The sequence below is a fragment of the Crinia signifera genome, chromosome 6 (assembly GCF_055691185.1).
Source record: "Crinia signifera chromosome 6, ASM5569118v1, whole genome shotgun sequence".
In the NCBI taxonomy this organism is placed as follows: domain Eukaryota; kingdom Metazoa; phylum Chordata; class Amphibia; order Anura; family Myobatrachidae; genus Crinia; species Crinia signifera.
Genome location: NC_139222.1, coordinates 93212140 through 93233192, shown reverse-complemented (window position 1 = coordinate 93233192; position 21053 = coordinate 93212140). Strand labels below are relative to the sequence as shown.

General features: G+C 43.0%; 1 protein-coding gene across 4 annotated transcripts in view; it reads left to right on the top strand.

Moving 5' to 3' along the window:
• Positions 1-16460, top strand: part of ADNP (activity dependent neuroprotector homeobox) — a 32520-nt gene extending 16060 nt beyond the window's left edge. For all 4 annotated transcript variants that reach the window (XM_083146481.1, XM_083146480.1, XM_083146483.1 and 1 more), the window contains exons 3-5: positions 9439-9555; positions 9812-9904; positions 12059-16460. In XM_083146481.1, coding sequence (XP_083002607.1) covers positions 9448-9555; positions 9812-9904; positions 12059-15160 — 3303 coding nt within the window. In that variant the 5' untranslated portion in view covers positions 9439-9447 and the 3' untranslated portion in view covers positions 15161-16460. The remainder of the gene's footprint in view (positions 1-9438; positions 9556-9811; positions 9905-12058) is intronic.
• Positions 16461-21053: the final 4593 nt, after the last annotated feature.

The following is a 21053-nucleotide window of genomic DNA, read 5'->3' as shown; positions in this document are numbered from 1 at the left end:
TACCAGTTGGGTGCATGGCAGGACTCAGAAGGGAAGGAGTGATTTTTGGATTTTGCAGCTCAGATTCTGGTGGAATTTTGGTGGGTGCTATGTCGCATTAGCAAGACCCCCCAAGCACCAATACAGTGGAACCCCCCCACAAGTGACCCCATTTTGCAAACTACACCCCTCAGGGAATTCATCTAGGGGTATAGTGTACATTTCAAACCCCCAGGGGTTTCACCAATTTTGATAAAAGTGGGCAGTGAACATGAAAAATTACATTTTTTACACAAAAATGCAGTTCTGGCTCAAAATTTTTCATTTTCAGAAGGTATGAAGGAGAAAAAGCACCCCAAAATCTGTGCCCCAATTTCTCCCGAGTACGGCAATGCCTCACATGTGACCAAAAAATACCAGTTGGGTGCATGGCAGGACTCAGAAGGGAAGGAGTGATTTTTGGATTTTGCAGCACAGATTCTGGTGGAATGAATGGTGGGTGCTATGTTGCACCAATACAGTGGAACCCCCCCACAAGTCACCCCATTTTGCAAACTACACCCCTCAGGGAATTCATCTAGGGGTATAGTGTACATTTCAAACCCCCAGGGGTTTCACCAATTTTGATACAAGTGGGCAGTGAAAAATGAAAAATTACATTTTTTTACACAAAAATGCAGTTCTGGCTCAAAATTTTTCATTTTCAGAAGGAATGAAGGAGACAAAGCACCCCAAAATCTGTGCCCCAATTTCTCCCGAGTACGGCAATGCCTCATGTGTGACCAAAAAGTGGCAGGACTCAGAAGGGAAGGAGTGATATTTGGATTTTGCAGCACAAATTCTGGTGGAATGGTGGTGGGTGCTATGTCGCATTAGCAAGACCCCCAAAGCACCAATACAGTGGAACCCCCCCACAAGTGACCCCATTTTGCAAACTACACCCCTCAGGGAATTCATCTAGGGGTATAGTGTACATTTCAAACCCCCAGGGGTTTCACCAATTTTGATAAAACTGGGCAGTGAACATGAAAAATTACATTTTTTTACACAAAAATGCAGTTCTGGCTCAAAATTTTTCATTTTCACAAGGAATGAAGGAGAAAAAGCACCCCAAAATCTGTGCCCCAATATCTCCCAAGTACGGCAATGCCTCACATGTGACCAAAAAATACCAGTTGGGTGCATGGCAGGACTCAGAAGGGAAGGAGTGATTTTTGGATTTTGCGGCTCAGATTCTGGTGGAATGAATGGTGGGTGCTATGTGGCATTAGCAAGACCCCCGAAGCACGGTGAAATTATGAACCTAATATTCCATAGATGTGTGGTATATTTTAAAACACTCCTTTATACATAGGCCGGGTTTGTCGGGGCAAGTGTCACACTGGAAAATAGTTTGCTTTCTTATTCCCTTTTTATAGCAAACTTTGCACCTTTTTTGTGTCCTGCCCTTTTTTCCAGTGGAGGGGATTTCATCAGGAAAATGCTGCCCTGGTACAATACGGGGGCCAGTACTAGAAGTACTGGGGCCCTCTGCCTGCTGGTTCCCAAATATTAGGCCCTTTATGACTTCCTCTTGAAAGTGCATAAATGTCCCCCTCTGGCCGGTAGAACGGAATAGCACGTAAGCGTTATACAGTGCCATCTGGATGATATACACGGCCACCTTCTTGTACCAGATTTTTGTTTTCCGCAGGGCACTGTACGGCTTCAGTACCTGATCTGAAAGATCAACTCCGCCCATGTACCTATTGTAATCCAGGATACAATTAGGTTTGGAGGTGTGGGTACTGGTACCTCGTACAGGGATGGAGGTGGTACTGTCTCCGTGAATTGTTGTCAGTATAAGGACATCCCTCTTGTCCTTATATTTGACCAACAACATATTTTCGTTGCATATTCCCCTGCTTTCACCCCTTCTCATTACTTGGGCAATGTGCGTTTTTGGGAGGCCTCTTTGGTTCTTGCGCACAGTACTGCAAGCTGCTGTACCTCTTGAACCAAGGGCCTTAAACAGGGGGATGCTGGTGTAAAAGTTATCCACATAGAGGTGATAACCTTTATCCAGGAAGGGGTGCACTAAATCCCAGACAATTTTCCCACTAACACCTACGAGGGAGGGGGGGCATTCTGGCGGTTCAATTCTTGAATCCTTCCCTTCATAAACCCTAAACCTGTGGGTGTACCCTGAGGTGCTTTCACACAGTTTATACATTTTTATGCCATACCTTGCCCTCTTACTGGGAAGGTACTGGCGGAATTTAACCCTTCCTTTAAAATGTATAAGGGACTCGTCGATACAAATAAATTTTTCAGGGATGTACACCTCTTCAAATTTGGCACTGAAATGATCAATGACCGGCCTGACTTTGAATAGCCGGTCAAAGGTGGGATCATCTCTGGGTGGGCACTGTGCATTATCGGTGTAATGTATAAATTTAAGAATTGTCTCAAATCGAGTCCGGGTCATGGCCATACGGTAAAATGGAGTACTGTACAGAACATCTGTACTCCAATATTGCCTAATTTCTGGCTTTTTTACTATGCCCATATGAAACACCAGACCCCAAAACGTCATCATCTCTACTGCATCTACAGGGGTCCACCTAGCAAATGATGACGTGGGGTTTTGAGCAATAAACTGCTGGGCATATAAATTACTTTGGTCCACCATTAAATTTATAAAATCATCAGAGAAAAATAATTTGAAAAAGTCAATTTCTCTGAGACCTGTGGAATCAAATTGGATTCCTGGCATGGCCAAAAACTCAGGAACCTGGGGCTCAAAATTGTCTGGTGGTGGGGTCCATACGAGATCAATTATTGGGGGGGGGGGGGTCTCAGCTGCTCTACGGGGGCGTCTTTGAGGGGGTCCCTCATCACTAGAGGAGGAAGATGAGGTTAAGGCGAATCCTTCAAATTCCCCGCTTGCATCACTGGCTGTGTCAAGAGTCAGAAGCAAGCATGGCATATGCCTCCTCCACTGAATACATTCTCCTGGATGACTGGGAGGACATTTGGGAGGACATTTGGGATGCCATTTTTATTTTTGTGTTACTGGTAGTGAAATGTTTCAACACGTGTATAGTGTAGGGGGGGGTACAAACTTTATTTCAATCCGGGGGGTATGTAGTGTGTAGTGTGTATGTGGTGCAGAAAAAAAAAAATACTTTATACCAATAAAAAAAAAAAAAAATGAAGGGGTTAAAAATAAAAAATTTAAGGGGTTAAAAAAAAAAAAAAGGTCCTGCGCCAAAAATTGAGCACAGATGTTGGTCAGTAACGTCTGTCACTGAACAGCGCTCAAAGGCAACAGGAATTTGATCAAAAAAAAAAAAAAAAATAGATCAACCCTGTGCCGAAAAAGATGATCAGTGATGTACGTCACTGATCAGCGCACAGCGGCCACAGGACACCCACAAAATCACAGTGTGTGTAAAAAAAAAATTAAAAAAAGACCCCACAGCGCACACACAAAAAAAAAAGGTGATCAGTGATGCGACACTGATTATCAGTGAGGTGCAGCAGGTGCACAACCTTTGGTGCAACTGACAGGTATATATAAAAAAAAAAAAACCTCTGTACCCCCAAAAAAGTTGCTGATCACCTCAGATATAGTGATCAGCACAAAAGGCGGGGGCAGCAGACACAAAATTTAGCACTCTCTATCACTCTGTCACTATCTCTCTCTATCTCTCTATCTCTCACTATCTATCACTCTATGACACTGCAGCAGCAGCACTGACAGGTATATCTATATATAAAAAAAAACCTGCGCCCCCAAAAAGTTGCTGATCAGTTAATTTATACTGATCAGCACAAAAGGAGGGGGCAGCAGTCAGTTATATAAAAAATATATAGCACAATCTGTCACTATCTCTCTCTATCTCTCTCTCTCTATCTCTCTCTATCTCTCTATAACTATCACACTGCAGCAGCACAAAATATAGCACTCTGTCACTAGGCCTCTCTATCTATCTCTCTCTCTCTATCTCTCTCTCTATCTATAACTATATCACACTGCAGCAGCACAAAATATAGCACTCTCTGACACTATCTCTCTCTATCTCTCTCTATCTCTCTCTATCTCTCTCTATCTCTCTCTATCTAGCTAGTACACTGCAGCAGCACAATTTCACAGGAAGGCACAAGTAGCAACAGGATCCAGGAAGCAGTGATGAAGCAGCGATCAGGTTAGTATGGAGCAAGTATGGAGCAAGGTTCTGGTCAGTATGGCGGCAGGGGGGTACGGTGACCGCACTGCACGCTATTCCAGACCGGAATGGCGTCTGCAGTGCAGTCACCGTTAGTTTAAATCCCCCTCCTTGGCTGTGATTGGTCCGTCGGTCCGACGAACCAATCACGGCCTTTGGGGGCGGGCGGGGTGAGGTGGGGTGACACCAGTGTCACCCTTACACCCCGCGGTGATTGGTGCTGTACTTTACAGCACCAATCACCTCTGATCCCGTGTCACCGGCGAACGTTATTCGCCGGTGACACAGGAAAACGCTGTGAATGGCTGTTCACACTGAACAGCCAATCACAGCGATCGCCGACGGGGGGGCGGCATCGCAGCCCCCCCTGGGCATGCACGGACATGTCTGCTGTCAGGGACAGCAGACATGTTGAAACTGTCACCGCGTCTATAGACGCGGTGACAGTTTAAATCCATGACGTACATTTACGCCATGTGTCGGGAAGTGCTTCCCGACCATGACGTAAATGTACGTCAAATGTCGGGAAGGGGTTAATTATATACAGTAGGTATCCTATTCCATGCGGTTATTTTACCACATGGCAAAAATGGGCTTCAGATCCAATTACAGACCTTCTTTTCTTTTTTTTAAATAAGCGATTTATAACCTATATTATCGAGCGATAACGTATGTGATCTGGGATAAGTTCCCAGGCCGTGTGTTGGCTGAGAAACGGATTCTGCAGCACATGATGCCTATGAGGCTAATTGGATAGCCCGGGGGGGGGGGAGGGTGTCCATTACCAGTGGTCTAGTACTGCTGCTAATGGCATTTGTTTCAAAGCAGACTTCCTTTCACATCGTGTGTGTGTATTAGATATAGATATATTACACAAATAGTTATTCGGGAAGAAAGGACCTTTCATGTATGTTTTGAACCTGGAACATCTCTTGAGATTCCAGTAATAGTCCGCAAGCATATTCATATCCCAGCAGTCCTGGTATCTCTCCCATCACTCGAATGTCTTACCGAAAGAGGTCTCCTTGCTCTCTGCTGAGTTAGCCGCAAAATACCAATGCGGTCCCGTAAATGTCTGGTTTGCAAAACTATGCTGTATTCCTGTGTAGGGTACACCATGCCATTATGTGTTTGCATGGAGAACATTTCATGCCGTCAAGAGATGCAAATTATAGTGTTTTGCTGCTGCTTCGTATGTGGTAACTTACTATATTACTAAATGTGAGGTTATCTGTTTTCCAGTGCACAGACTAATGGAGCAATGTGCTGCAGTTTGGGTTTTGCATGCATTGCAATAACTACGGCTGATATTGCTCTATGTATTTTCTTCAAAGAAATTATAGTTTTGCTACTGTATTAACTTTCACATTAATCCTAAAGGCTGCAGCTGTTGTCCCTTAATTTTTTAGGCAGCATCTATCCACTATGCTGATCACCATTGTCCTTTTTTTTTTTTTTTTTTTTTTTAGGCAGCCTGATCCACTATGCCATAACCCGCTGCCTGGGAAGCTCCCGGGCTGCAGGTGATGGCATAGTGGATTGATATTGCCTAAAAATAGTCGGCAGCATCTAGATAGACAGTAACAGAGGGTCAATGGGAACGTGGCTGACAGTGACGAGGTTGACACAAGTTGTTGGTGTGTCTAGGTCAACATGGGCATGCACTCGCCATGCTTCGGGACAATTATTTTATTCTACCTCTTTAACCGACCTGTTCATACCATCCCAGTAGAAAAATCAAGAAAAACGTTTTGACTGTTGCGGTCAACTTTGTTTACGTTGACCTCTTTGCTTGTGTCAGTCTGCTGTTCCTGTTAATCTAGATGCTGCTGACTATTTTTAGGCATCTATCTCGATGCGTTCGACCGTTAGGGTTGACCATGTGACACTGGCTCTAGACAGCGACTATCCATTAACCAGATACGGGATCGCATGCGGTCCTTTGCATGCCATCCCTGCAAATGCTTCCAGAGGCTGTCCGATCGATCCGACAAATCTTTGTGCAGCATTTGTCATCTAGGTGCTGTGATGTGATGGGCACAGGACCGCGCATCAGATCCAAAACACATGCTATTTGTCCAATGCTTCGGAATCTGGTGATATCTGGCAAAATTGCATAAGTGAATGACCAGCTTAAACAACAAAGGTGTTTACCAATGTACTAGCCTAGCTTGGGATCTCGTCCAGTTGTTTGGGACTGTGTATCGTAAAGATGTTATATCTGTGGTCGCGTCAATTTAGTTTATATATTGTCTAAACAAATTTTTTTCCTAAAAGCCTACTGTATAATGGTGTGTGATGCAGCCTGCAATAAACCAGGTGGTCTTTTTTTTTTTTTAGGCAATACTGTCCTATGTGTATGTCCCACTACCAATGAATTCTTATAGACCATGCTTTTTCCATGCTGTGCTGGATGATATATACATGTACCACAAAGCAATTACCATTGGTCGATATGATCCCTGCAGGAGCCATTGTAACTATATCATCAATGTTCACTTTTATAATCGGTGGTTTTAATTTTATGATCGGTGCATATTACATGCATTCTAACCAGTCTGCGATTTGAAACTTAACATAATGAAATCTGCACAATACATCATTTTGTTAAGGTGCAAGTAGTAGTTTACAGGTATTCTACCATCTCATGATCCAAACTGACAGCAATATGGATCCTTGGTCACTGGCATGTAGTACTCTGATGCAGAAATATGCATACACAATTTGGACAATGTCTATATATGGCAGCATCTTTTGATGGGTGTTTTGGCTGCATCCAAAATAGCTTCCTTGTCCTGTGAATATTCACATGTGTACCTAATTTCCTGATCCTGCTTCTAACGGATTTGCACCTACCTCTAAAGAGTGAGTGTGCTTTATCTGCAATGCAGTTACTTACTGGGTAACACGCATAATTAGGAGTGAAAAATGCAAAGGTCTTATTGATTGTTTTGTTCAAAAGTAATTGCAGGCGAATGCACAGTGCATCAAAAGTATTGTCCGTATTTACCTATAAATATATGTATTTCCTCATTATAGGAAGTTAGTAGTGATTTTGTTGACCAGACAGTAATGTATTAAAAACCAAAACGGTATTCCAGCACGTCTTCTGCATGAAATCTGCCACAGGGCCATTTGTCTATTCTGGGCTCCTAGTTTAAGAAATACTTCAAGTTTAGGATAGTTATAGGAGTTTGTAACCATGATGTATTAAGCCTGAAAATACAAATTTGTAATTTTTCTGACACCGTTGATTGGCTGGTACATTATCACCTTCCATTTAATCACCACTTTATCACTTTACCAGGCTTATTACTTCTGCTCTATTAGATATATCAAATGTAGGTAAAGATTAAGTTGGGGTACAAAAGTGGGAAATGGTTCCAGCAATTTAAGACAAAATGGTTAGGGGGGTACAAGAAAAAAAGGGAAGACGCCGAACAATTATTGTTTATTTTTTTTACAATGAACTCGATGGCGAATATGAGATCATGTAAAAAGTATTCTGACTGCCCCAAAAGGTAGATTAATACCCCTTTCAGACAGAAAAGTCTGAAAATCCCGGCAAATACACGGCATTTCAAATGCCGTGTCAATTTGCCGGGAGCAGCCTGACCCCCCCTTCACACAGAAGAACAAATTACCGGGTTGAAAATTTCTACCCGGTAATTTGCTGAATAACACGGGTATTTCTTCTGTGTGAAAGGGTCAACACGGGTCATAAATCCCGTGTCCTCGACCCTGGTCAATTCCCGGGTCGGAGACACGGCATTTACGACACGGGTGTGCCCTTTCACACAGAAAAAGGACCCGTGTATTTATTGAAATTCCCGGGTGGAACTGCTTCACCCGGGTATTTCATTTTCTTTGTGAAAGGGGTATTAGTTTGGAGGAAATAGCCAGGAAAGCTTGGTTAGAGAGGGTGATACTAGTAAAGGACAGGGACCTCAGGGCTGTACCTAATACATACATGCCATTGGAGAAATTTCATTATGGGTGAGGTCAATTTTTTTAATTTTTTTTTCTGTGCCCACAGTTTTCGATTGTGGAGGGCATGTCCAAACAAGTTGGACCAAATTCCCCATAAGTTCCCCGGGAGGGCTCACTTACGATTTGGCACTTGATGTGTCATTTTTACATGCAATAAATCTATTTATCACATATAAAGACTCCAGGGGAGCTGCAGCAGCAGTGGGTGGCAGGAGATCCGGGCAATGGCGGCAGAATAAAAAAAAAAATACTGTTAAGACTGGCCAGCTGTTGATTGGCTGAGAGTGCTTTCTCAGCCAAATCAGCTGCCTCCCATCTGGGTGGCTGGTGATTGGCTGAATTAATTCTCTCTGCCAATCCAGCCTGCCAGTCTTTTTGAAAGTTTTTGTTGTGTAGTGTGGTGTTTTTTGTTTTTTTTTTTTAAATTCTGCTGCCACTGCCCGGATCTGCACATAGGTGTGTGCCAGCGGTGCTTCACTACTGGCACACATCAACCAAGTCTGACCCAATACATTGTGGATGCTAAAAAGAACCTGCAATGTGCCACTGATTGGGTCTGATATGATAGATATTATGTGCCGGGTCCGACGCAATGCGCATGGACCACGCATCGGTTTGGATGGGATGTCAAACACATTCGATTTGGGCCGATCTCTCTAGGGCTATCCATTGGCATCAGGTGAAATAGGCCCAAGTCGTACCAGTGTATGGGCACCTTAAGTGGTTAGCCCCCTGGGCGAACAATTACCCGTGGTACTATAATTTACTACGGGTAATTGAATACCACCATTGGTCTACTACTGAACTTTATAAATGGTGTGTGTGCTCAGCAACAAGCATTACAGTTAAACGATTATTGCATGCTGTTTCTATGTTCTATGCAACTTATGTATGTGTATTGTCCTGGGATTAAAGACCAAGCTAAAAGTAAAACCACAGAACAGCACTTTATCATATCCCAAGGCAATGAAAAATCCACTCTGTCTGTCTAATAAGAGAATTTGCATGTTCAAAACAAAAAAGGACAAATAGTAATCTATGTACTGGAAGACCATTATAGTTTCTGTATGCACACCATAGTTTTATTGCCAGAATATTGTTGTGTGGTACATCACCTACTGATGTGTACATAGTAGACATAGACAGAATTAATGCTTGTTAATATTGAAATATATAATATAAAAAATTCCATTGTGAGGATATTTGAGTATTGTTGTATTACTTTTTCCTGTAAAATGTAAACCATTTCTTTTCCCAGGTAGCAATAATGTTCCAGCTTCCTGTAAATAACCTGGGCAGTTTGCGAAAAGCTAGAAAGACAGTGAAGAAGATCTTGGGGGATATTGGCCTGGAATACTGCAAAGACCATGTTGATGTGAGTCTGACCCGATGGGTTCTGTTAGATGGTGATAGTTGATTATATGACATGTTCATTAATGGTCTTTGTTTCGATAGTTTTAAAATTGAAATTAGTATGTTCCCCTATGCGGTGTAAATCAGAAAATATTAGGCTTTGGTTGGATATGAATTAGCTGGGAAAAAACCAATGTGTACAATAATTAATCATTGTGGGGCAAGCGTGTTGCCATTACATTGACCTAACATTCATGTTTCTTCTTTTGCAAATGCAGGAATTTAAACAGTTTGAACCCAATGACTTCTACGTGAAAAACACATCGTGGGATGATGTTGGATTGTGGGATCCTGCATTCACAAAGAATCAGGTATTTACTTTTGCTGATTTGTGTAGAGTAATTAGGGTGTGTCATCATTGGGTCATCAATATTGTTACAATGTCGACAAACATGGTTGTAGCTGGTGCAGTTCAATCACTGTGGTTCGGGTACAGAAGAGAAACTGCAGCTTCCCTGAGCTCAGGATATTGGTAAGATTGCCTTATTACCGCTATGAGCAGGCGATCCATTTGGGCGGGTGGGGTGCTGAGGCCACGCGGCTATGCGTAGCAAGGCGGCTGTTGGAAATTACGTTTCCAGCACCCTCCGGCAGCAGTCGCTGACACTGCTGCATCAGATACGCTCCAGTCAGGGAAAGCCAGCTTGGCCTATCACATGTGATATGAGCATGCCAGGCAAATGTTTGAGAATAATTCGTAGTAAGAAAAATGTGAGGCATTCTATCAACAGAAAATGTGATGAAGCATTGTTTTTATTTGGAACATCTGAATAATTATTGAAGTTGTGGCTCTTGTATTTTAATATGTTAGTGTTGAGTGCTTGTTGATAATTATTATGCTGTCCATGTGTTTAAAAAAAAAAAAAAAAAAACTTTCTCTAAACTTGTTTGATTCAAAAGTAGTAGTTTGCCTTGTAATGTGATTTTTATGAAAATCAGCCAAAAAATTTAATAGAAAAGAAATCAACCAAAAACATGTAGGCCTATTCATAATGAGTATTTACCTTCCACCTCCACAATAAGTCACAAGCAAGTTGGGAAACCTTTGCCAATGAATTCTAGTACCCTGCTTGCTATTACTAGAACTTTGTGATCCGAGGGAGAGACCTGTGTCTGTAGCTTTATTCCTCCATGCAAATTAATTAGGGGCCATTAATCTTTCAAATATTTTCTTTTTAAAATAACCATAAAAGTGCAACTATATTTAGATGCCCGAAATAGAAAATAAGCACCCGCTTTAAAGTGTTTTTTTCTCAAGCACCTACCATTACACAAAGCTGATGTCAGAATGGGTTTGCGTTCTGGGCTGATAGAATGGGCAGCATGAGAGCATAGGAAGAGTGCAGCGCCACGGCTCCCATTCTTCATTTTTCCCTGCTACGTGTTAATTATTTTAAAGCTTCATCTTCAGTATGTGTAAGTTAAGATGAATAGTCTAATATCTGCTGCTGTTACTGAGGGTAACTACTTCAGTTGGAGCCATGGAGGGTTATGGGAGGATGACTCAAGTTAATCTGTGCGGCCTTCTCGGCAATTATACTTTTATACTTTTTGATTTCTTCTAAACTAATGGGCTCGACACCGTTCTGTTCATACAAGTGACTGCATATTTCAGCTTGCTGTTAGAAATCATTGAAAACCGACAAAACAATTTGACAATGACCTTCTGGTACTTTTCTGGGAAAATCCCGAAACTAATGCTTCCCCGTAAGAATATCTAAATTTATAGTATCTCCCCGGGGTAGGTTTCTTTCGATAGTTTATTTGCTGTATATTGTGGTCATCTTTTAAATTCAGAGACGTATGCCCTGATGGCCTGTGTGTGTATATATATATATATATATATATATATATATATATATATATATATATATATATATATATATATATATATCTCTAATGTTAGGCAGTCTGAGCAGGTATGCAGTGCCACAAGTGTGCAGCATGATTCACATAATGCTGCTATTGGGGTGCAGGGAAGTGGCGGTGTAGCCAGTTTAAAAAAAAAAAAAAAAAGTTCTGTTTTCCTGGCCATGTCAGTGGCTCTGTCCTTGGATGCCGCTTCACTGGATCCGGGACTGTGAAAACACTGGCCACCCCAAGTAAACCGAAGGTCACGCAGATGCCGGATATTCACGCATATGATCTGATGCTGCATCCTCATAGTTCGGGCAAGCCATCAGGAGGTGTCTATTATACACAAGACGCCCCAAGTGGTCTTAGAATATCATTGCACAATTGCTGTGTGCAAAGTTGCTGCAGCAGTACAAAAGCATCCATCTCTGAATCAGGGCCTTGGTATGGATAGTGAAGTGCGCATGCATGCTGACTGTAATCTCTTGTTGCTAACTTAATTTTTCTTAGATTTTCCAAAGCTTGGCACAAACTTAACATCTTATAAAATAAATAACTCTTCATGATTCCATCATTACTGATTTTTGCACTTTTCTCTTTTGTTTTAATAGGATTATCGAACAAAACAGTTCTGCTGCAGTCAGTGTCCATTTTCATCAAAGTTCTTCTCTGCTTACAAAAGTCACTTTCGAAATGTCCACAATGAAGACTTTGAGAACAAGATCCTCTTGAATTGCCCGTACTGTACTTATAATGGAGACCGAAAAACTTTGGAAATGCACATCAAGGTGTTCCATGCTCCCACCGCCCCTCAGCCCAACCAAGGCCTCGGCGCTTTTAAAGATAAAAACAAGTTTGACAGCCTTAAACCGAAGCAGGGCGACAGCGTTGAGCAAGCTGTTTATTATTGCAAAAAGTGCACTTACAGAGATCCTCTCTATGAAGTGGTGAGAAAACACATATACAGGGAACATTTCCAGCATGTTGCGGCACCATACGTTGCGAAGGCCAGTGACAAATCACTTAATGGTGCCTTGGGCGGAAACCCGAACAATGAAAGCAGCATTCATTGCAAGCGATGCCTGTTTATGCCGAAGACTTATGAAACTTTAGTCCAGCATGTTATTGAAGACCATGAGCGCATTGGTTATCAAGTAACTGCAATGATTGGACACACAAATGTGGTTGTTCCTAGATCCAAGCCATTGATGCTGATTGCTCCAAAGCCACAAGATAAAAAACCCTTGGGTATTCCACAAAGAATGGGTCCAATGTCCCCAGGGAATGTCCGACCTCTTCCTTCCCAACAAATGGTGAATAGACTCACGATACCAAAGCCTTCGATGAATTCTAATATGATGTCCAATGTCCATATGCAGCAAAATAACTATGGAGTCAAAGGAATGGGCACTGGATACTCCATGGGTCAGCAGATGAGATTAGGAATGGGTGGCAATGCCAATGTTTCTATCCCCCAGCAGTCCCAGTCTATGAAACAGTTACTTCCTGGTGGAAATGTAAGAACTTATTCTCTTGGTAATGATCAGAGGTCGCCAGCTCCTTTAAGGTACTCTCTTCAACCTGGAAACTCTGGTCTTTCCGCTAGCCACCTTAAACAAACTTCCATTAATTCACCCCATATAGCTTCTCGATCTCTGGTTCAACAGAGTTCAAAACCCCCTGTGGCAGCTTCTGCGGCGGCTGCCGCTGCCATCGCTGCTGCAAACTCCACTTCATCTACTCAAAAATGGAAAATCTGTACAATCTGTAACGAGTTATTTCCTGAAAACGTGTACAGCATTCACTTTGAGAAGGAGCACAAAGCAGAAAAGGTGCCAGCGGTGGCTAATTACATAATGAAAATACACAATTTCACAAGCAAATGTCTTTACTGTAATCGATACTTGCCAACTGACACCTTGCTAAATCACATGCTAATACACGGCCTATCCTGTCCTTATTGTCGATCGACTTTTAATGATGTAGAGAAAATGGCTGCTCACATGAGAGTGGTTCATGCTGATGAAGAAATGGCCCCTAAAACAGATTCCACTTTGACTTTTGACTTGACATTACAGCAGGGAAGTCATACCAATATCCATTTACTTGTCACCACATACAACCTACGAGATGCTCCAGCTGAATCTGTAGCTTACCACGCACAGAACCAACCGGCGGCGGCAGCGGCTGCTGCTGCTGCAGCTCCTCCTCCGAAAACTCAACCTAAAGTAATTGAGAAGGTGGATCCAGCTTCCAAAAACACACCACAAACTGCAGTGCCGTATAAGAAAGATGTAGGTAAAACTCTTTGTCCTCTCTGCTTCTCCATCTTGAAAGGTCCCATATCTGATGCTCTCGCCCATCACTTAAGAGAAAGGCATCAAGTCATCCAGACCGTCCATCCTGTTGAGAAAAAGCTCACCTACAAATGCATCCATTGTCTGGGTGTGTACACAAGTAATATGACTGCATCAACAATTACATTGCACCTTGTGCATTGCAGAGGTGTTGGCAAAACCCAAAATGGGCAGGATAAATCGGGTACCATAAAAATAAATCCAGGTCAACCAATACCTGCAATGAAACGTTCAAATGATTTTGTGGAAATAGCACTTTCGAAGAAGAGAAGGCCAGACGAAGACCCAGATGCACCAATCATTTTAGATGATAAGCCCGAAGAGCCGGTAGCCTTGGCACTGGATCCCAGGGGACATGAAGATGACTCCTATGAAGCCAGAAAGACATTCCTTACAAATTACTTCAATACGCAGCCCTATCCTAACAGGAGAGAGATTGAAAAATTGGCGGCCAATTTATGGTTATGGAAGAATGACATTGCATCCCATTTCAGCAACAAGAGGAAGAAGTGCACCAGAGATTGCGAGAGATATAAACCCAGCGTCTTGCTTGGTTTCAACATGAGGGAGCTGAATAAAGTTAAGCATGAAATGGAATTTGGGGCTGAATGGATGTTTGAAAATATTGATGAAACCCAAGCCACACCTAATGCAAGCAAAACAATGGATAAGAAAAAAATGAACGAGTCGAATTCTTCAGATAGTATTGCAAATGATGAAGAGAACTCAAATGAAAGTGCTAGTGAGCAGACTCTGGAAAAAGATGTTAAAGTGCCCGTAAAGTCCCCTGTTTTAGAACTGGATACAAGTCTTTCACTGAAGCCCAAGGAATCTGTAGAACCCCAAAATGCTAATGTTTTGCCGAAAGCAAACAATCTCTCTGAAACGTCTAATGAAATCATCCTAGACCATTCTGACAATGAGGCAGAGACAGAGGTGATACCTGGGAAGAAAAGTGAGGCCTCCCGTTCTGATGGTGAATCTGGTTCATGGAAGCCTTTGGTCTTTGATAGCGGAGCTTCAGTAGCAAAGCCTGAAATTTTGCTCAATGATTCCAATCACAGCGAGGATGCAGAAAATAGCAAAGAGATTGTGAAAAATCACTTAGACGACAGCGATGAGGAGCAAGCCCAATGGAAAACAAATGCGTTCGGAAAAGCAGAAGAGTTTTGGTCTAAAGACAAATCTCCATCATTAACTAATACAACGGTAAAGGAGGAAAGTTTGTCACTTCAGCCAATGGAGTGGCAGACTAGCACAAATGACAGTGAAGATGGGGATCAGTTTGACATGACTGTTACAGACACAATGCACAGCAGTCTACCTGGTGTAGGACTCAGTAGCCAAGAAGTATAGGTTAAGTTTTTAGACACCACTGCTATGTACAGCCAAGTAGCTGCTGAAATCTTTTCATTACAACAGGACTGCTAAGCTTCTCTCAAACTGTTACTGCCCCTAAGTGGCAGGTCTCCTGCAATGGGGGAAATCTCGGCTGCTGGTATTCCATTTCTTTCAATTGCTTGTGATATTCTCTGCATTGGGCGCTCGCCAGTGTGAAAAGCAACATTGGATGATACAAAATGCACACTTGTGTTTTATCTGCAAGTTTTCTTTAAACCAATGTTCATCAGTATGTTATTCCCTCCCCCCCTTTGTACAACAAATCAGACAACAAATCCCTTGCTGCAGGGAACCAGCAAACCTCACCGAGAGGTTTCCAGCAGCTGAACTGTGTGATACCCATCGCAGATTCTTCTAATAGAAGATTCTGACTCACTGTGTATAGAATTTTGGGATACTAATTTTTTTTTTCCGTCATGTATTCATTCTGAATAGTTAAAATGTATATTTGTACAGTATTTTAGACTTATTCAAAGTGAGACTTATGACTATGTTCTCGTGTACCCACTATAGATTTTTTTTTTTCATTTAGTGATGGCCTGCTGTGTAATTAACGCTGTATCTAGTTTATCTAGCAAAAGGCTTGAAACTGCTATAGTTAAAAAAAAGAAACAAAAAAAAAAACAAAACAAAAAAACTAAAATGATTTATGACTAACTTAGTTTTTGCACATAATCTGTACAATCTCCAAATTAAGTCCGGTCATATAACATATACCTGGGCTGTTGTACTAGATGTATCTTCTCTTCCCTTTCCTCCCGACCACCCCACCACCACCGTAAATCACCCAAACACCCTCAACAGTAAGAACTAATACAAATTGGGATTTCAGGAGAGATGTAATATATTAAAGTATACATGGTGCCCACATGCAGTAGAGGCAATCATTTTGGGTCTGGACAAGGTTTCTTATAAAATTATACATTCAATGTTGGTTCAGCCCACTAAAATGGCTGCCTCCACTATCTGTAGGTGGCAGGTGCACTTTAAACTGAAATGTCTATTGCAAGAAAAAGTTTGCAAGCCTACATATTTTTGACACCTTTTAAGGAAAAAAATCTGTATAATATGTATTGTGTTAAAGTATCAAACAAAACACAATGCTGTATTTTGGTTATTAGTATATTTAGTTTTCCACATAGTGATGTTCATTTATACCATCTAATATTGACACACTGTTGTAGTAGTATTTTGTGATATTTCTTTCCCTTTGTATTCATTTAAGCATCTAAATAAAAAGCTGTATTGTGCTTAATGTGAATTTTTGGCTCTGTTCTGTGGATAAATATTAAGGTGATTAGGTGCATACAATGCTATATCAAGGACTGTTTAAGATCTGTATTAAGCAGTTTTTAGTATTGAGATCTCTCTCTCTCTTTCTCTTTTTCTTTTTCTCTTTCTCTTTCTCTCTCTCTCTCTCTCTTTCTCTCTCTCTTTCTCTCTCTCTCTTTCTCTCTCTCTTTCTCTCTCTCTCTCTTTCTCTCTCTCTCTTTCTCTCTCTCTCTTTCTCTCTCTCTCTTTCTCTCTCTCTCTTTCTCTCTCTCTCTTTCTCTCTCTCTTTCTCTCTTTCTCTCTCTCTCTCTCTCTTTCTCTCTCTCTCTCTTTCTCTCTCTCTCTCTCTCTTCTCTCTCTTTCTCTCTCTCTTTCTCTCTCTCTCTCTTTCTCTCTCTCTCATACTATCTCTCATACTATCTATCTAGAGATATTCACAAAAAGAATGCGAATGATCAGTGCAGCCTCATACCTAGGACAGTGCTTTACAGCAATTAGAAAGAAAGGAAGGCGATCTAGCATGTAAAAAAAGAAATACCCTTTTACTTGAAATGAATGCTCACCTACATCAAAGTTGGCGTGTGCTCTGCTCATCAGTCTTCTGACCCACACTGGTAATGCATTTGCTCTCTGATCTCCAGCTCCGTATGCTGCAAAGGTCCTACTGATCTTTGATCACTAGGAAACTGTATTTATCCAGAATCAAATTGCATTTTTAGAGTTGGTTCAGAGGTTCCCAAATGTCCTCAAGGCACCCCAATGGTCCAGGTTTTCAGTATATCCTTATTCAGTACAGATAGTTAAATCAAATTGACTAAAGGTGCCCACAGACGCATCAATTATCAAATGCGTTTTGTACTTTTTAAGTACAAAACGCATCTTATGTACAATTATCGGGTGGTGTTTATGGGCTTGTGCGATGCGATGCGCGTTCCCGGGAGCCGATATTGTATGTCTAAAAAAGTACGTGCTGCACGTACTTTTTAGACTACATCTGAAAATTAACATTACAAACATGGGTTCATCGCATCGCATGCATCCAAGTGCACATCGCATCGCAAGCTGGAAGAAAAATTGTATAGAACCATTTTACAGTCAAAAACGCATAGCACAGTAAAATTGATGCGACTGTGGGCACCTTTAGACTAAGTTACCAGTGGCAAAGCAAGGAGATCCTTAAAACCTGTTTCACTATCATTTATTTGGGATACTTAGGTCTCAATACATTGGGGAATAGAGGTCATCCGACAGGAGACAGGCACATACATTTCTTCAAGGGTGTGCTGGCTCCTTCCCTCTATCTCCCCTTACTAGCCAGTTTTAGAAATTGTGCCCTCCTAGAGCTCCAGAGTTTTTCTTCAATTTACTTTTAGTTTATTATTTTTGGGTTGCTGTTTGGGCTACACAGCTTCCCTGCTTCGAGAGAAGCTGTGGGAAGAGACAGTTGCCGGCCTCTAAAGGTACCGAACTGATCCCTGCTGCAGGTCCACTGACCTGATAGGGTGCTTGTTACCGCGGGCATTGCGCTGCAGCGCGCACACCCCTGGCTCAGCCTGAAGCCGTCGAGTGGTGATTGTTACCAGGGGTCCCCACAGTGGGGTACCCTGGTTCATGTGCAGCAAGATGGCAACGGCGGTGTCCCTGCACAGCGACCGCTGACAGCCCCGCTGACACTGGATGCCAGGGCATGTTCCGATTCTGTTGTTAACCCTTTGTTTAACACAGGCGCCGAAGCTGGACGGCTCGGTCAGACCGATCCTTGATTTAAAATCCTTGAACACTTATCTTCGTGTCTTTTTAAATTCCGCATGAAATCATTAAGGGCGGTCATTGCAGGGTTGGAAGAGGGAGAATTCCTGGCATCAACCGACATGAAAGTTGCCTATCTTCACGTACCGGTGTGGGGTCCACACCACACCAGGCATACTTGAGATTCGCCATACTGGACAAACAGTTCCATTTTCAGGCCCTACCGTTTGGCCTGTCCACCACTCCCCGCGTCTTTACCAAGGTGATGGCGGAAATTTGTTCCTTCTGAAGATTCAGGGGATAAACATAATTCCATACATGGACGACCTTCTCTTGAAGGCGGAGTCAGACGAGCCTTCAAAGGGCAATAGAGACTACCAGACGTGTACTGTCAGACCACGGGTGGATACTGAACATACCCAAGTCCTCTCTAGTGCTGACCCAGCGTCTCCAATTCTTGGTGATGATATTGGACAAGGTGGAGAGGAGGGTGTTTTTCCTGGCGGAAAAGATTGCCACACTCAATCAGTCACTGTTGGAAGTACTGGCCCCAGAGAAGGTGTCAGTTTACCTGTGCATCAGGTTGATGGGGAAAATGGTGGCCTCATTCGAGGCACTCCAGTTTGGGAGATTCCACTCCAGAGTGGTCTGGATCACATGCACAGGTTAATCCGTCTGTCAGCAAAGGCAAGACAGTCGGTGGCTTCACTCTCCAAACCTCCTTGTGGGATGAAGATTCCGAATCCATGACTGGATTCTATTGACAAGACTTCAGCCTCCTCGGCTGGGGAGCAGTAACACAAGTGGACACCTGTGGAAGCGCAGCTCCATATCAACAACTTGGAGCTGAGAGAAGTCTATTACACTCTATTGCAGGCTCATTCCCTCTTGAAACATCGGGCGATCCAAGTCCAGTCGGACAACGCAACATATATGCAACGCATGCATATATAAATCGGCAAGGAGGGACATAGAGCTGGGCCTGCATGAGGGAAACCTCCAAGATCCTTGCCTGGACGGAACTTCATGCAGTGGCGATTTCGGCTATCTTCATTGCATTGGCGATTTCAGCTATCTTCATTCCCGGGGTGGACAACTGGGAAGCAGACTTTCTCAGCCGCCACAACCATCACTCCGTGGAATGGGGACTACATCCCCAGGTGTTCGCGAGCATTACAAATTTGTGGGGAGTGCCGCAGATAGACCTGATTGCTTCAAGAGTCAACAAGGTCAACTGATACTGCTCAAAGATGAGAGATCCCCAGGGGGAGGCGCTGTATGCTCTGACTACGACATGGTCATACGATCTGGTGTACTTGTTCCCCCCCTCTCCCGCTGTTTGGAAGAGTGTTAAAGAATCCGAAACCAAAGGGTGGAGGCAATTCTAATAGCTCCAGATTGGCCTCGGAGGGCGTGGTACGCAGTCTGCAAAACATGCTAGTGGAGGATCCGTGGCAACTGCCTCTCAGAAGGGATCTTCTGGTCCAAGGCCCCTTCGTCTACCAGGACTTAGGGTGGCTTCCTTTAACGGCCTGGAAGTTGAGCGGCCGATCTTAGCTCAAATGGGGTTTCATTCCTGTCATTGATACTATGACCCAGGCCAGGAAATCAGTGACTGTCACACTACCACAAGATTTGGCATAGATATGTGGCATGGTGTGAAAAGATGAGTTTTCCACCAGCGGACTTCAAACTGGATCCGTTTCTGCATTTTTTGCAGGTGGGCCTAGTTTTAGGCCTCCATCTGGGGTCCTTTAAAAGTTCAAGTGTCGTCCCTTTCTATCTTCTTTCCGAAGAAGTTGGCTGCCTTTCCAGAAGTCCAGACAAGGTGTGCTACGTATACAGCCTCCATTTGTGCCTCCAACGGCACCTTGGAAACTGGATGTGGTTCTTGCCTACTTGAAATCATCATGGTTTGAACCATTGGATGCTACAGAATTGAAACACCTCACCTGGAAGACAGTGACTTCGGCCAGAAGGGTGTCTGAACTGAACGCTCTTTCATGCAAGAGCCCCTATCTGATTTTTCATCAGGATAGGGCAGAGCTTAGGACAAGACAGTTCCTGCCGAAAGTGGTATTAGCGTTCCATGTGAACCAGCCGATTGTGGTACCTCCCAGCTTAGGACATCAGGATATACCAGAATCCTTAGATGTGGTCAGAGCTCTGCAAGCTTACGTCAAGAGGACTGTACGTGTTCGTAAGACAGTGTATTTTTGTGCTTTATGATGCACAAAAGAAAGGCTGCCCGGCTTCCAAGCAATCAATTGCTAGATGGATCCGCTCCAACATACAACAGGCTTATGTTACAGCACAATTGCCAGTGCCGGTTTCTGTGAGAGCTCATCCTGGGCGGCTGATCGGGGTGTTTCAGCATTGCAGAGAGCTGCCACTTGGTCAGGTCAACATACCTCTGTCAAATGTTATAAGTTTGACACTATGGCCAAGGATGATACCCAGTTTGGGCAGGTGGTATTGCAACAGGCTCCGCACGTTCCAGCCCTTTCTGGAAGCTTTGGGACCTCCCCAATGTATTGAGACCTCCGTATCCCATATGAAAGTGAAAATAGGTTTTTAATACCTACCGGTAAATCCTTTTCACAGAGTTCATATGGGATACTGAGCGCAGTGATCTGAATTCAATTACTGTGATCTTGTTCCAGCTGTTCTTGCACGTTGCGAGACAGTGGCTTCAGTACTCTGTTGTACTTTACAGGTCCGTTGACCTGAGTTGGAGCGTCTGAGTTTTGGTGCCTTTTTTGCTCCCTACAAATCACTCCGTGATTTTAAAAGTTATTATGTTTTATGACACAACGGGGTTAACTAA